Genomic DNA, 13,916 nt, shown 5'->3' with positions numbered 1-13,916 from the left:
AGAAGTTGGATGTTGATGAATGCCTTTCAACCGATTCTAACCCAAACTTCTCAAGCAGATTGTTCGAAAATGGCATTCAATATTTATCCCCTGATAAAACTTCTAGGTTTGAGAAAAGCAGATTACAATAACGAGAGATCATATTCGAGTTGAACCGAATCAAATCAATCGAACCTGCTTTTGTTAAATATATAGAAAAAAACAGTGATCAATACAGGATCCATTAACATTCATTTGTTAAAATATACACGGCTGATCACCCAGAGATATTTACACTTTGCACATTCTTCTATATATGGTACTTCAGACTTCTATGATTCTAAAATCATTAGTTTTCAGCTTTTCATTCACTACCATGGAACTAAAATGATAGGAAATTCAACCCCAACCCTCACATGGTCAATGACTGTTTTCATTGGCTGTCAGAGAAATCTGCATCAATTACATCCCCATCAGACCCCTTACTAGATGAATCTGAAGGTCCAGTTTCACCACCCGGTGCAGGGCCTGTGGCAGCGCCGGGTTGGTTGTAGACCGACTGGCCAAGCTGCATTACTTCTTGGTTGAGGGCAGCAATGGCATCCTTCATGCCTTGTGTCGAGCCTCCAGAAATCGCATCCTTGAGCTCTTGCAGTTTCACCTCTACCTTCTCTTTGACTGCTGCAGGAACCTTGTCCCCAAGTTCTTTCAGCTGCTTCTCTGTCTGATATACAACAGAATCTGCCTGGTTCTTTGTGTCTATAGCATCTCTTTTCTCCTTATCCTCCTTTGCAAACTTCTCAGCTTCCTTTACCATTCTATCAACCTGCATATCACAATAGAATTCGGATATGTATCACGACAACGACATTTTAGATATAATTTGTGGAGCAGCTAAAAAGTTAAGAGCAATTCATCAGAGTAACACCGGAAATATCAGATATCCATACCTCATCACTGGGCAAGGTACTGGCACCAGTAATAGTGATGTCCTGCTTCTTCCCGGTTCCCTTATCGACAGCAGTAACAGAGAGGATACCATTGGCATCAATGTCAAATTTGACTTCAATCTGCGGAACTCCACGTGGTGCCGGTGGGATCCCATCAAGTCGGAAGCTGCCGAGTGATTTGTTATCCCTAACAAACTCTCTTTCACCTTGAAGTACATTAATCTCAACACTCGTCTGACCATCAGCAGCGGTCGAAAACACTTCTGATTTGGAGGTCGGCAGTGTGGTATTTCTTGGGATAATCTTGGTCATAACACCACCAAGTGTCTCTAGACCAAGTGACAATGGCGTTACATCCAAAAGCACAATATCACTGACATCTCCGGCTAAAACACCGGCCTACAATAACGGGGAGACGAAAGGAAATATGTTAAGAATAGAACTTCAATCAACAATAGGAACCATCACATTCAAAATCTATAAGCAAGCCTACCACATTCAACTGCAAAGGAAAATGTGATTTAGAGCTTTTAAGGCAACTTAATAAAGACTAAACCCACCTGAACTGCAGCCCCCAAAGCGACGACTTCATCCGGATTGACCGTCACATTAGGTTCCTTGCCGGTCATCTTCTTTACAAGTTCCTGAACAGCCGGGATACGTGTTGACCCACCAACAAGGATAACCTCATCTATGTCTTTAATGGTAAGTTTTGCATCCCCCAGGGCATTCTCCACTGGTTTCTTGAGCCTACAGAATACATTAAATAGATGATAAACTTAAAAAATTGAGTGTTAGGCCCAAAATTTAGGAACAAAATGATTCTGCCCCACGTTTTCGCTGTTACTAAAAAATAAATACTACCTGTCAAGTAGGTCTGAGCACAATTCCTCAAACTTAACCCTGGTAAGTGTGGTCTCGATGTGTTTCGGCCCATCTGCAGTGGCCGTAATGAAAGGTAAACTGCAACCGAACAAGAAAAGGATCTGTTACTAAACACCACATAGAAATTTGCACAAATTAAAGCATGAACACAAAAGAGGAGAGCAATGCCTTATGTTTGTCTGAGTCAAAGTTGATAACTCCATTTTAGCTTTCTCGGCTGACTCGGTTAACCGCTGAAGAGCTTGTTTGTCTTTCAAAAGATCTATGCCTTCGTCTCTCCTAAAGTTTTCAGCAAGCCAATCAACAATTCTCTGCAAGTGAAACAAAATGACATGCTTAAGCACTAACACATAACATAACTGACAACGTACGTTCGTCCGTCTGTCCGTCCATATACCTTATCAAAGTCGTCGCCACCCAAATGTGTGTCTCCAGAGGTAGAGAGCACTTCAAACACTCCATCACCAACCTCAAGCACTGTCACATATTAACAAATACACAACAAATCTGATGTTATCTTCAGATATTAAACCAATAAAATATTAAGTCACTCACTCATTGTAACATAGAACCTAACAGGTGGACAACATACCCGAAACGTCGAAAGTACCACCTCCAAGATCGAAAACAAGTATGGTTTCATTGTTCTTCTTCTCAAACCCATATGCCAAAGAGGCAGCGGTAGGTTCATTGATAATCCGGAGAACTTCTAGCCCTGCGATTCGACCAGCATCCTTTGTAGCTGTCCTTTGGGAATCATTGAAGTAAGCAGGGACAGTAACAACAGCTTTGGTAACATTATCGTTCAAAAACTTCGATGCATCATCAACAAGCTTTCTCAAAACCTATATCCAAAAGTAAAAACAACCCTTCAGCATAGAAATATTCTAAATTCACAAGATATTCAGCTTCAGCAGCGAAAAACTCGAATTAGACTCTTATTGCTAAATCAAGCCCGAGCTACTGAAACATAGTAAAGGCAATCCAATTCATAAATAGGGGGTAAGTAAATCGTATTTAATTTATCTAGTGTTTGTGAACATATTCATTTGACGTTTATTTAATGTTTTGTAACTAACACTTTTTTTATACAGTTAGAGTGATTATAAGATAATATTTGTTCAAAATTTTCTTAACCAATTGAAAATATAGACTCTATGCGCGGCTATTCAAACTCGGAACATATAGATATAAAACATTTCTTCTTACCAAAACTCTTATTTGCAAACCAGACAAAATAATAAAATTATATCACTAATCCTTAAATTCTTTAAACTTTACCGTTTGAACTCCAAAATTTATCTTATATTTAAATTAATCCTACTTTCGTCAATATTTAAAATGTGTAAAAATAAAATCGAATAAACAAATTTATAAACAAATCAATGTGAACATATAAATGAACAAAAACAGTTATGTTTTGATTCGTATGTTTATTAAATAAATATAAAAAATTTATTCATTCAATTGTTTATGAAATGATCATAAACAAATATGTTTATTATAACGTTGATGAACAATTTATCGAACTCCTATGTTAATTTACACCACTGTTCATAAATAAACGTAACAGAAAAAGTACGGAGGCCAGAAATATAATATACCTGAGCTGAAATCTCCTCAGCGGCGAATTGTTTACCAATGGCAGGACACTCAAGCTTAACATTTCCATTCACATCTCTGATAACTTTGTAAGAAACCTGTTTGGCTTCCTCGTCCACTTCCGCCATCTTCCTTCCGATGAACCTCTTCACCGAGAAGAACGTATTTTCAGGGTTCACAACGGCTTGTCGTTTCGCAATCTGCCCGACCAACCTATCTCCACTCTTTGTATACGCCACCACGGACGGCGTCGTTCTCTGTCCTTCCGCATTCGTAACTATTGTCGGCTTCCCTCCTTCCATGGCCGCCACGGCGGAGTTAGTAGTCCCGAGATCGATTCCCACCACTTTCTCATTTACAACTCTCACTGGCCCAATATTGTACTGTTTACCGTTGCTGACTTTAGCGAGTCGTAAGAAGGTGGCGTTTAACGACGACGAATTGCGCAGTCTTTGCCCGAAGAAAACCGGTCTGGAGGAATGGTGATTGTTTTTTCTAGAAGAAGCGAAACCCATGCCTCCAAGGACGTGGATTTGAGCGGTGGAAGACGCCATTTTTGCAGACGTACGTAATAAAGGTAACAACAATTATACGGACGATGAACAGAGAGCTAACAAAGGTTTTTCTTTGGATTGAGAATCTGAAAAACAAAGAGAAACCCAGAATTCACCGCATAAAAGAGTGAGTGAAGAATACTATGGCTAAGGTTTTAGGCTGAGCTTTAGGTTGAAGATGATACGAGGAAGGAGAAGGTTTTTAGAGTTGTTTTAGAAGAAACCAGAGCAAAGAGGGACAGTGTGACCGAGTTGGGTGGTGACACGTGGAGAGACTCTGGAATGCTCTCAAACGTTGAGTTTGATTTTGATGCTTTGTCGCTGTTTGGATGGAAAGAAAAAGAAAGTTCCAGGTGGTTGCAGAATTTGGGCTTTCCAAAGTTAAATCCATTGTTGATTCAAATAAGATCTTCTCATAAACAAAGCCCAAAAACAAAACAAAATGCCCACTATGATTGTCTATCTCATATGAGTAAAACATATTGGGTCACATCATTAAAAATTAAGTTTGAAAAAATTAATTTTAAATTTTTATAATATATATATATATAATTATATATCTTAAAACATTAAACATTAATTTATATTTCAATATCAATATTCATTATCATAATGAAAATTGAGTTAATCTAACATTGATATACTAATCAAAACAATGATTATATTTATGTAAAAACTCATTATTATAACATTTTATATTAATATTTAAATTATTTTAAGGATTTGAATTTATCAATATATTTTAGTGGTAAAATGAAGTCTTGTTTTCTGAGTTCTCGAATTCCAATAGTTTTTTTAAAAAATATATGAATTCCAATAGTTACACTTGTAAAATGTGTATGTGTTATCAATGGTTAAGAAAGCTTTTAAATATATACATATGTACGTACGTACGTATGTACGTATGTACGTATGTAAATATCTAAGATCCAATTACAATATGTACAAGCTTTTAGTCTTGTATTGATTTAAGATTATTTGACGAGTGTAATTTTTCATCTCTAAAAGGTGTAAATCGATCATAACTCAATAAATATCTTCTCATCTTCTATTATTAATTTCAATCATTTATTTTTACTCATATAACAATCTTAAAACTTTGTGAAACTACTTTAAAAAGAAATCATGTAACATTTAAACAAAATAATGATTTTGGTCTCTTTTTTACATTTTTTCCGGTTAATAGAAATGACTAAAGTTATACAATAATTCAAAAGATAATAGTTTGAAATGACAAAATATTGAACCAAGGTATTGTTAGATTATCTTTCTTTTACCTTGTAATAGAAACAACTTTTACTATCCGATTCATCGTGGCTTGCAGGAACAATCATGTTTGGCTTGCATTTCTTGATCCATTATCATGGTTATTATTCTTCATTGTTTTGATGTTACAAGGAATCTTACACGCTTTTACATGTGCTTGAATTTTTTGATTCATTGTCATGAGTTACTATTCTTTATCGTCATGGGTTATTATTTTAATTTTATACGTTGTGAATAAATCTTATCGAATATATATAAGATCTAATCACATAATATAAATTGATGATTAAAAAATAAAAAAATGAGAAGCTTTGTAAAAAAATAAACTCATTCACTAATTTATATTTATTCAATAATTATAAATTAATATAAAAATTCTTTATTTAATACATAGTGTATCGGTGAATATTTATGATAAACTAGCCGTTTCAAAGCTTGTGAATTTCTTTCTCAACGGTCACCATTTTGAAAAGAAAATCGAACGTTAACCCCAAAACTTATCACCTTTATATACTCCGCTCTCCTTTCTTTTATTAAACAAAACGAAACCTTCAATCTTTCTCAGAAACAAAATTTCAAGCTCGAAATTTTGATTCAAACAAATCTCTCTTTTTCTTTTACATTATTTCATAGAACCCATTTCCAAGCTCTCATCAATGGGTCTTTCAGTCGAGAATCCGGTAACAGAATCCCACGGCCGAACCCACAAGATCTTCTTAATCAGCAATTACCTTCTCTTAGGAGCCGCCTCTAGTTGCATCTTCCTCACCCTCTCTCTCCGCTTATTCCCTTCCCTGTGTGGATTCTTCTTCATCCTCCTCCACGTCATCGCCATCGCCGGCGCAGTCTCGGGTTGCTCCGTCGCGGTTTCGGGGTCCAACAAATGGTATTTGGCTCAAATGGTGACGATGGTGCTGACATCGATATTCGAAGGCTCTGTTTCGGTGCTCATATGGACCCGGACATCGGATTTCTTGGGGTATTTGAGGTCTTACGTTAGGGAAGAAGATGGGGTTATTATACTGAAACTGGCCGGCGGGTTGTGCGTGCTGGTTTTCTGCTTGGAATGGGTGGTTTTGGGGCTCGCATTTGTGTTGAGGTACTATGCTTTTGTCGAGGGTCATGGGATCGGCAATGGCGGATCGTTGAAACGGGGGAATGGGAAAGTTGCAGATGAGGATTTGAAGAACTGGCCTTGGCCTTTCCAAGTTTAGAAGACAAGAAAACTCTGGGTTTTGTTTTTTATTTTTTGTTAGGCAAATTTGAAATTCCACCGAGTTATATCGTAAAAATACTGATGATTTTTACTGTTCTTGTTGTTGTATTGCTTCTGTTTGTGATCAGTTCAAAAGTCTGATTAACGTTGTTAATTTTGGTTTTACTTCACAGTTCATAACTAAAATGAGGTTTAACTTATTTCTTTATTTTTCATATTCTGGGCAGTCCAACCTGGGCTGTCGTGAAACTGACTTCTGAGGCCCTCGAAAGGCTAATGTAATGTTTCCTCTACATTCATTCAACGGTAAACAATGTTTTCTTAAATATTTCCTCTTATATTAAACTTAAAATTTAATTTAAAAATTGAAATCTTTATTTCACACCCGATTTAATTCGAGCCCAGAAAGACTTTTATCTGATTCAAAATTTAATCTTATATTAAGTTAAGACTCTCATCTAATTCGATAATTATAATACTATATTAGGTCGGGTCGTTTTTTTCTATCTTAAACTTAAATCCAAATGTAACTCAACACGACCACACTCTCAAAAACTCGATTGAAACCCGAATTTTTAAAACAAAAAATTGACCCACTTAAATCAAGTCAGATCATATTATCTAGATCTCTGATTACTTTTAATTATCGTCAGATAAGGTCAAAAATTATAAAATTCGAGTTAAATTTCAATCTCACTTTCGAACCTATAATTATACTATACCATGCATTGTATTGTTGAGTAAAGTATACAAATAGTCTCTTGTTTTGTTGAGTTATCTAATTATTTAAAGTTACAAAATGGTCATTCGACTATTCATATGTTCTAAAATCATCCTTTTTCCGTTAAAATATTGACGCTCGTCTAAGCTACCGACTGAAATGTGATAAAATTATATTTTAATGATGTCTACTGGCACCATCATTGCTTTCAAGCATTGACTCGCTAGCATAATGTTTCAAGCATTGGTTCGACGATAAAGATTCAATCCACAAAATACAACAAAAACGATTCTTAGATAAAAATTTATCATATCTCAATTAACAGGTAAATATTTATCTCAAAATCCCGTGTCTTTTATGTTGCTAATGGCTTTCCTAGCTCCCTATGTTGTCTATTGATGAAATAGAGCTTGTGCTCCAATTAGAATGGAAAAAATATGATGTAATTCTTTTGTCTTTTCTATTTTATTATTTATATGCTTACATTTTGGAGATCATGGTTTAAATTAGAAAAGTCCTTTCTAGATCATTTCTTAGTCTCCATACTGTCAAATTCATGGGTGAGTGTTACCTGTTATACATGTTTTTTAATAAATTTTGATTTTTGAGTCCTGATCCTCTCCATTTACTCTTAAACATGTTTAGAGTGTTCTTGTGGAACCTACAAGAGGAAACACAGACATCGGCCTTGCACTCATAGCTGCCTCAAAAGGATATAAACTTGTCTTAACAATGCCGTCATCAATGAGTTTGGAAAGAAGAGTTCTTTTGAAAGCTTTTTGGAGCTGACCTTATTTTAACTGATCCAGCAAAAGGCATGAAGGGGGCTGTTCAGAAAGCTGAAGAAATTGTGAATCTACATCCTTCAACAGTTTGATAATCCAGCAAATCCCAAAGTCTGAATTTACAGCTCCTTATTAGTGTCTTCCTGAGTTTTGTGGCCTTGGGTAAAAATTCATATTTCCTTTTGCAGATACACTATGCGACAACTGGTCCAGAGATCTGGGAAGATACCAGAGGCAAAGTGGACATTTTTGTTGGAGGGATTGGAACTGGTGGAACTATATCTGGAGTAGGTCGGTTCCTTAAAGAAAAGAATCCCAACATAAAGGTGATAATCCGCTTTTAAATAATCCTAAATGGCATTTATATTACATGTCCTTCTGAACATTATCACTTTGAATTTCGGGGAAATTTTTTTAGAAAATTTATGATCAAAGAAAAGCAATTTTTTAGCATCTACCAACAGTACTGATTTTCTTTAAGGAATTCTTTTTATTTTATTTTTCTGTAAGGGCCTTGCCTTCTTTTGCCACTGAATAGCTGACTGTTTGTTTATGACTATGGATCTATCAGGTCGAACCTACGGAAAGCAACATACTTTCTGGTGGAAAGCCTGGTAAGAGGAGATAACCTTCTTTTTTTAAAAAAAATATAATTATCTTCATGTGTCAATTTTTAGGAATGTGCATCTTATATTGACACCCCATCTCCCCTTATCAAATATAGGTCCTCAGAAGATTCAAGGGATTGGAGCAGGTTTTATACCTGGGAATTTGGACTAAGATGTGATGGATGAAGTTATACAGGTCTGAGTTTTGTTTTCCTTCTTCCTGGCTATCTTTTTAATATCTGTAAGTCACTTTTTTGTCGCCTTAGTGTCGTTGAATTGGTAGTTGAGGTTTTCATTGTATTAGTTTCTCTAATGGCTTCGGTTCATGAAGTCATGTATCCTTCTGATGAATTTGAATTGACAGATATCCAGTGATGAAGCTGTTGAAACTGCAAAGCAATTAGCCCTTCAGGAAGGTTTGATGGTAAGTTCATTTTCAACTTTTAAGTGAAATTGTGCTCAGAAGCAAAAAAGGAACGGTTCTTTACCAACATTAATTTGTTATTGGCATGTTGTAGGAAGTTAAAACAAATGAGAAGAAGTCATTTCTCTTTGCACATATGACCTTAGTAACTCAAAAGCTTGATCTAATCTTAAACAATCAGAAGGTTCTTGAACTTGGCTCATTTGGGAAGTAAGCCATGTGGCTTGAGTTTATGGAAGACTTTCGAAACCCTAGGGAAATAAAAAAATACAAAAAGTGAACGAAATAGAGTGGCAATTGAATTCCATTTGTATATGGTGTTCTACATGTGCTATTGTTAAAAGTAGAGTAATTCTCTGTAAATTACTTGTATTTCTATGGAAGACTTGTTACATATTTATATATAAGTTGTAGCCTTATCTTGGAAACTCTTAAGTTAGGAAAGAATCTAATTCTAGGGAAAGATATAATCCCTTAAAGTTAGGGATTGTAAATACTAAAAGATATCCACATAATCCTATCTAATATAACATTCACAATCTATTTTCTGACAGCTATAACATTCGTTCATTGGCTAATTTGATTCATTATACTATGTAATATCAGGTTGGCATATCCTCTGGAGCAGCAACTGCTGCTGCAATGGAAGTTGGTAAAAGACCGGAGAATGCTGGGAAGCTGATTGCTGTAAGTATCTTTTGAATATACTAAGAACTTGGCCTGCAGTTTTCAAGTAGGATACTACTATTTTGGAAATTATAAACATCAAATATAACTTGAAAGCTAGAAACAAGTATGGAGGTGTCAGTCTTTTGTTAAACTATAGGAATGACATAAATTGGACAATTGTCACATTGAATAGCCGAGTAATATTAAAGAATGACATGAATTAAGATTTGTAAATTCTAAAATTAAGATCTGTGAAGTAAATAGAAGCTTCCAAACATAGAATAGTGGACTTTGGATAGAAGGTTACATGAAGTTGCCTGGTAGTCTGCTAGCAAGTAGCCGGGGGGGCTCAGTCTTTCCTTTAAAAGACATCCAAATATGACCAACCTGAAGCCAAACCCTCTTCTTGTTTTGTTCACTTCTTTGGTGCACGTGTATGTTCGTGTATCTTTGGAGGAACTAATAAAAGCAAAACTGACACCTAATAGATTTACCTGTATTCTTATTTGCCTGGCTGATGGTCTGTGTTATACTGGATTCTAAAAGTATCACTCCCTCTCTTTAGACTTTCTTTTTACTTGTTGACATTAACAATCCGGAAGTTTTAAAAGTATGATTTCCATTCTTAAAAACTACCCATCTTGCCTTTGGCCATTAGCAATCAGAAAACCAGTTGCATAGATCATCATCTCTCACCAAAATATATATACACACGATTGCATGCTTGTTCTTTTCCCATTTTCGGTACCTATTCAACCATTAATATGATATATAACTCATAAGTATTTGAATGCTTTCAGTTCTTGTTTCCAAGCTTTGGTGAGCGATACCTCTCTTCGGTACTTTTTCAATCTATTCGAGATGAATGTGAGAAAATGCACCCTGAACCATGAAGTATCCTGTATTTTTTTTTCATGAATAAAAACAGTTTTTCCTCCATAGAGATGTTGGAGCATTTTGGTAATTGTATGTAACCATTGAGAAGGCATTTCCTTGAAATTCTTCAACTATGAGTTCTGATGGCAATAAAATTGAGAGGGGGTGTTCCGCTGTCTGATATTTTACTGTTGAAGCAGTCCTCGAAACAGAAAAATATTAAAAAGCTGCCTTTCTAACTCTAGTAGGCCAGTGTTCATTTTACTTATTCAGTGGTTATGTTGTTTCGATTTTTCATCAAGTATTCACGTAGTCGATTTTTTGAACAGCCTCATGTTATACGCACGTTGTTACTCGTCCGAATCCAAATAACATATGTATTACCTAAGAGCAAGGTTCAAGTTTCAGACAATAGGAAACTCGGTTCAAGTAAAAGTATGTTAAGCCTTGTCACAGATGGCCAGTAATTAAGGGTATTGCTAGGCAGATGCCTTCCATATGATCTAAAAATCTGAGGTCACCAACACTATTCTAATGCTCATCCGGGCTCAAACACCGATGTTGAAAGAAGACTTCATTCTCCCAATGAGGTTCGGCAATGTCTTCATGTTATCCTCGATCAATTGGTTAACGCACGACTCCAACTCATTGACTGCATCGGTCTTGTTTTGTTGAAGTTTAGCTGATTCAAATTTGTCTTGGCAGACCGTCAAGGATTGATTCATCCTTTCCTACATCAATCAGAACAATCATCCATCAATGTATTAATATGTTGTAATATCTGGACGAAAGGTTAATAGAACAGCAGACTCTGAACATGGAGAATCCTTAGTTTGAAAGTAGGAAAACAAGATTTCTTAAGTCATACATCAAGTTTCTCTGCATCGGACACGAGCATTGGCTGTATTACCTAAACTACTCGTTTCCCTCTTCTTTGTTAGATATTCTTGTTCCGCTGCACTTCTATCATATCATCTAGTTTCTTGCTACAACCTCCAAATCTATGATGCTAAGATAGATATTAAATTCCAGCTACTTTGGAATAATTACTCACATTCGATCAGGTGTAAACTACCAATCCCTTTCCACTAATAACATTTTCCATTTGCATGTTCTTCAGCACTTACAAACTAACCTCAAGTTGTCATATACTGCCTTTGAGCATTTTCTAATAAGCATGCAATGCCGGAATCATGGGGCGGGACATCAGTCCAAAGGACTCCAACTTAAGCACACGGATAACCATTTTCAGGAATCAGAGCAGAATTCACCCAGAAGCTCTGTTCTTAGTAGGAGAGGAGAAGACTCACAACCAGATATGTTCGTTCGGTCACTTAGCACGAACTTCACTTCTTTCAAACTCATTTGTGTGCTGAACGACCCCTGCTTTTGAATGGTGTCACTGGCCTGACAAAGAACTCTGTATCAAAGGAAACTGGCAATGGATACATCAAGAAGGTCGTGGAAAATGGAAAGGCCCCTCTCTCACGGAAAGCTAAGAGCTTGCTCGAAGACAGCCCAACTAGGGGATTTTACCTCTTTTTGTTGAATTGATTCAGGCGATCAAAGGCAGACTGCAAAAGGATGTTTGATGTGAGCATTCCTAGAACATTATCCAGAATCATGGGCCTGGATGTTTAGAGGAGAGGCACGGTGTATTGCCATTTGATCACATCCGCTCCCCAGATTAACTCTTTTTTTAGAAAATGCATGTAGTGAAAGAAGAATGCAAGAGCAATGTGCTAACTTTCGGAAACCACTCTTCTAAAACAAAACTCCGGAGAAAAAAAGCATAGACTAAGAGCAGCTTGATCTTAGTACGATCATGGAAAGGAAAGATCCCGAAGTTTGTTAAGACAGAAAGCAAAGTGAGGATAAAATATTAGCCATAGAAAAGTGAAAGCTGTTCAATGAAGAGAATGATGAAGTCGTAAGTAGCTTCCTTGAAACAAAGGTTTGAAAACATATGAAACTTAACTTGAAACGTGGCCATTTCGTCCTCAAAATGATGTTGAGCACTAACAACGGGAACACTACAATGTTCTACACAATTGCTTATCTCCTCTTCTTTCCTTGTTCTATCAAAGCATTCATATGCACACTTGAAATACGTTTGCTGCAACCAATCATCACAACAAATTTAAACAAAATCAATAAAACCAACACAATCAAGAAGCTCAAGTCATTATCAAAACTTGTCAGAAAAAAACAAACAAACTTGGCATCTGATAATATGACACAGAAAATGTAGAGTCTTCTAATATCTTAAGAAACCAGCAAAGTTCAAAGCTTTGCTTTCAAATCTCAATTTATTTCCAACAATTCCTAAGAAAACAAATACTCCAGAGAACTCATATTTCTATGTAAATATTTGAGTTTGGGGTAGAAGGAGAGGGAAACCAAGAGTGAAATTGATGTGGTCTTGGACAGGAGCAAGTTGAGTTTGAGCTGCTGTATTTACTTCATTAAGTTTTCTTCTCATTCTTTCTGAAACTAACTGCTGTTCTACTGCTTCTATATGATCCCATTTCTTGTCTTCCCTTTTTCTTCTCCCCGTCAATTTGATTCAAGAAGGGATACAGAGAAATTGAAGTTATGGTTTATAGGGTTTTCTGGTAGGGGTTTATTTAGGGCTAATGAAAAAATAGGTGTATTCATCAAGTTTGATCAAGTTTGATGATAAAAAAATTATTGTTATTTTTTTAAGATTTAGATTCAAATATTATAAATATCATAACATTAATAAAAAAGTAGATTTAAAGAAAAAATAAGTACTAGACTATGTTTTTTTGCTTTTAAATACTTAAATTATTTTTATTAAATTAAGTATGCAAACCATTGTATTTAATTATTTTAAATCTTATTAATTTTTTAGTTAAAAATATTTTTTGACCAATAAAATGTTGACACGTCATAAAATTATGTACTTTTTTGATCAATAATATTTTAAGGGCTTAAAGTAAAAAATGATATAATTTAAAATTTTATTTTAACAAAAAATACTTAAAGTACTTAAAATGGTTACAAATAATAATTTAAAAACTTACTTTGACCACAAAATAGTTTAGTTACTTCAAATATATATATATATATATTAGTAATTTTTTTAGTTTTATTTTTTCAGCTAATTTTATCAAGAAATAGAAGATCATACAAGAAAAAAAAAGTAAAAATTCATTCATAAAGATTCGAACAAAAAGTAGATACGAACAAATCTGATTGCTACAACATAAAAACTACATCAGGAAAGTAAATTATTGAAATACCACAGGCAAAACACAAATGAGAGTGAGCATTGTAAGAAGAAAATCATGTTATAAAAATAGAGAAAAATATGTCATAAAAATAAAAATTATTAAAAATAATAAAAAATAATGATAC

At 35.1% G+C, this 13,916-nt stretch overlaps 3 protein-coding genes and 1 pseudogene across 3 annotated transcripts; 2 read left to right on the top strand and 2 right to left on the bottom strand.

Moving 5' to 3' along the window:
• Positions 1–162: 162 nt before the first annotated feature.
• On the bottom strand, positions 163–4,198 carry LOC120198529 (heat shock 70 kDa protein 6, chloroplastic-like). The gene is made up of 8 exons (XM_039199842.1): positions 3,419–4,198; positions 2,407–2,659; positions 2,212–2,291; positions 1,983–2,125; positions 1,794–1,892; positions 1,490–1,679; positions 930–1,328; positions 163–805 (listed from the first exon to the last, which is right to left on the bottom strand). Exons 1-8 carry the CDS (start codon positions 3,968–3,970, stop codon positions 413–415), a joined length of 2,109 nt encoding a protein of 702 aa, XP_039055773.1. The 5' UTR covers positions 3,971–4,198; the 3' UTR covers positions 163–412.
• Positions 4,199–5,763: 1,565 nt separating this feature from the next.
• Positions 5,764–6,566, top strand: LOC120198571. The gene has a single exon (XM_039199883.1). It carries the CDS (start codon positions 5,893–5,895, stop codon positions 6,448–6,450), a length of 558 nt encoding a protein of 185 aa, XP_039055814.1. The 5' UTR covers positions 5,764–5,892; the 3' UTR covers positions 6,451–6,566.
• A 1,083-nt stretch (positions 6,567–7,649) lies between these two features.
• On the top strand, positions 7,650–10,568 carry LOC120197614 (annotated as a pseudogene).
• Positions 10,569–10,956: 388 nt separating this feature from the next.
• LOC120197604 lies at positions 10,957–12,675 on the bottom strand (the record flags this gene model as incomplete). Its single annotated transcript, XM_039199079.1, has 2 exons — positions 10,957–11,266; positions 12,514–12,675. Coding segments are annotated over 2 exons (345 nt in total), but the record flags the coding sequence as incomplete, so codon positions are not given.
• Positions 12,676–13,916: the final 1,241 nt, after the last annotated feature.

The sequence above is a fragment of the Hibiscus syriacus genome, unplaced genomic scaffold (genome assembly GCF_006381635.1).
Source record: "Hibiscus syriacus cultivar Baekdansim isolate YM2019G1 unplaced genomic scaffold, ASM638163v2 tig00004779_pilon, whole genome shotgun sequence".
Taxonomy (NCBI): domain Eukaryota; kingdom Viridiplantae; phylum Streptophyta; class Magnoliopsida; order Malvales; family Malvaceae; genus Hibiscus; species Hibiscus syriacus.
This window is presented reverse-complemented; position numbering and strand designations above follow the sequence as displayed.

Coding starts and splice junctions, on each gene's coding strand:
- LOC120198529 (XM_039199842.1), bottom strand. CDS start 3,970: ATGGCGTCTTCCACCGCTCAAATCCACGTCCTTGGAGGCATGGGTTTC. Junction 2,292..2,406: donor TGGTACTTTCGACGTTTCGG/GTATGTTGTCCA, acceptor AATATGTGACAG/TGCTTGAGGTTGGTGATGGA. Junction 1,680..1,793: donor TGCTCAGACCTACTTGACAG/GTAGTATTTATT, acceptor TGTATTCTGTAG/GCTCAAGAAACCAGTGGAGA.
- LOC120198571 (XM_039199883.1), top strand. CDS start 5,893: ATGGGTCTTTCAGTCGAGAATCCGGTAACAGAATCCCACGGCCGAACC.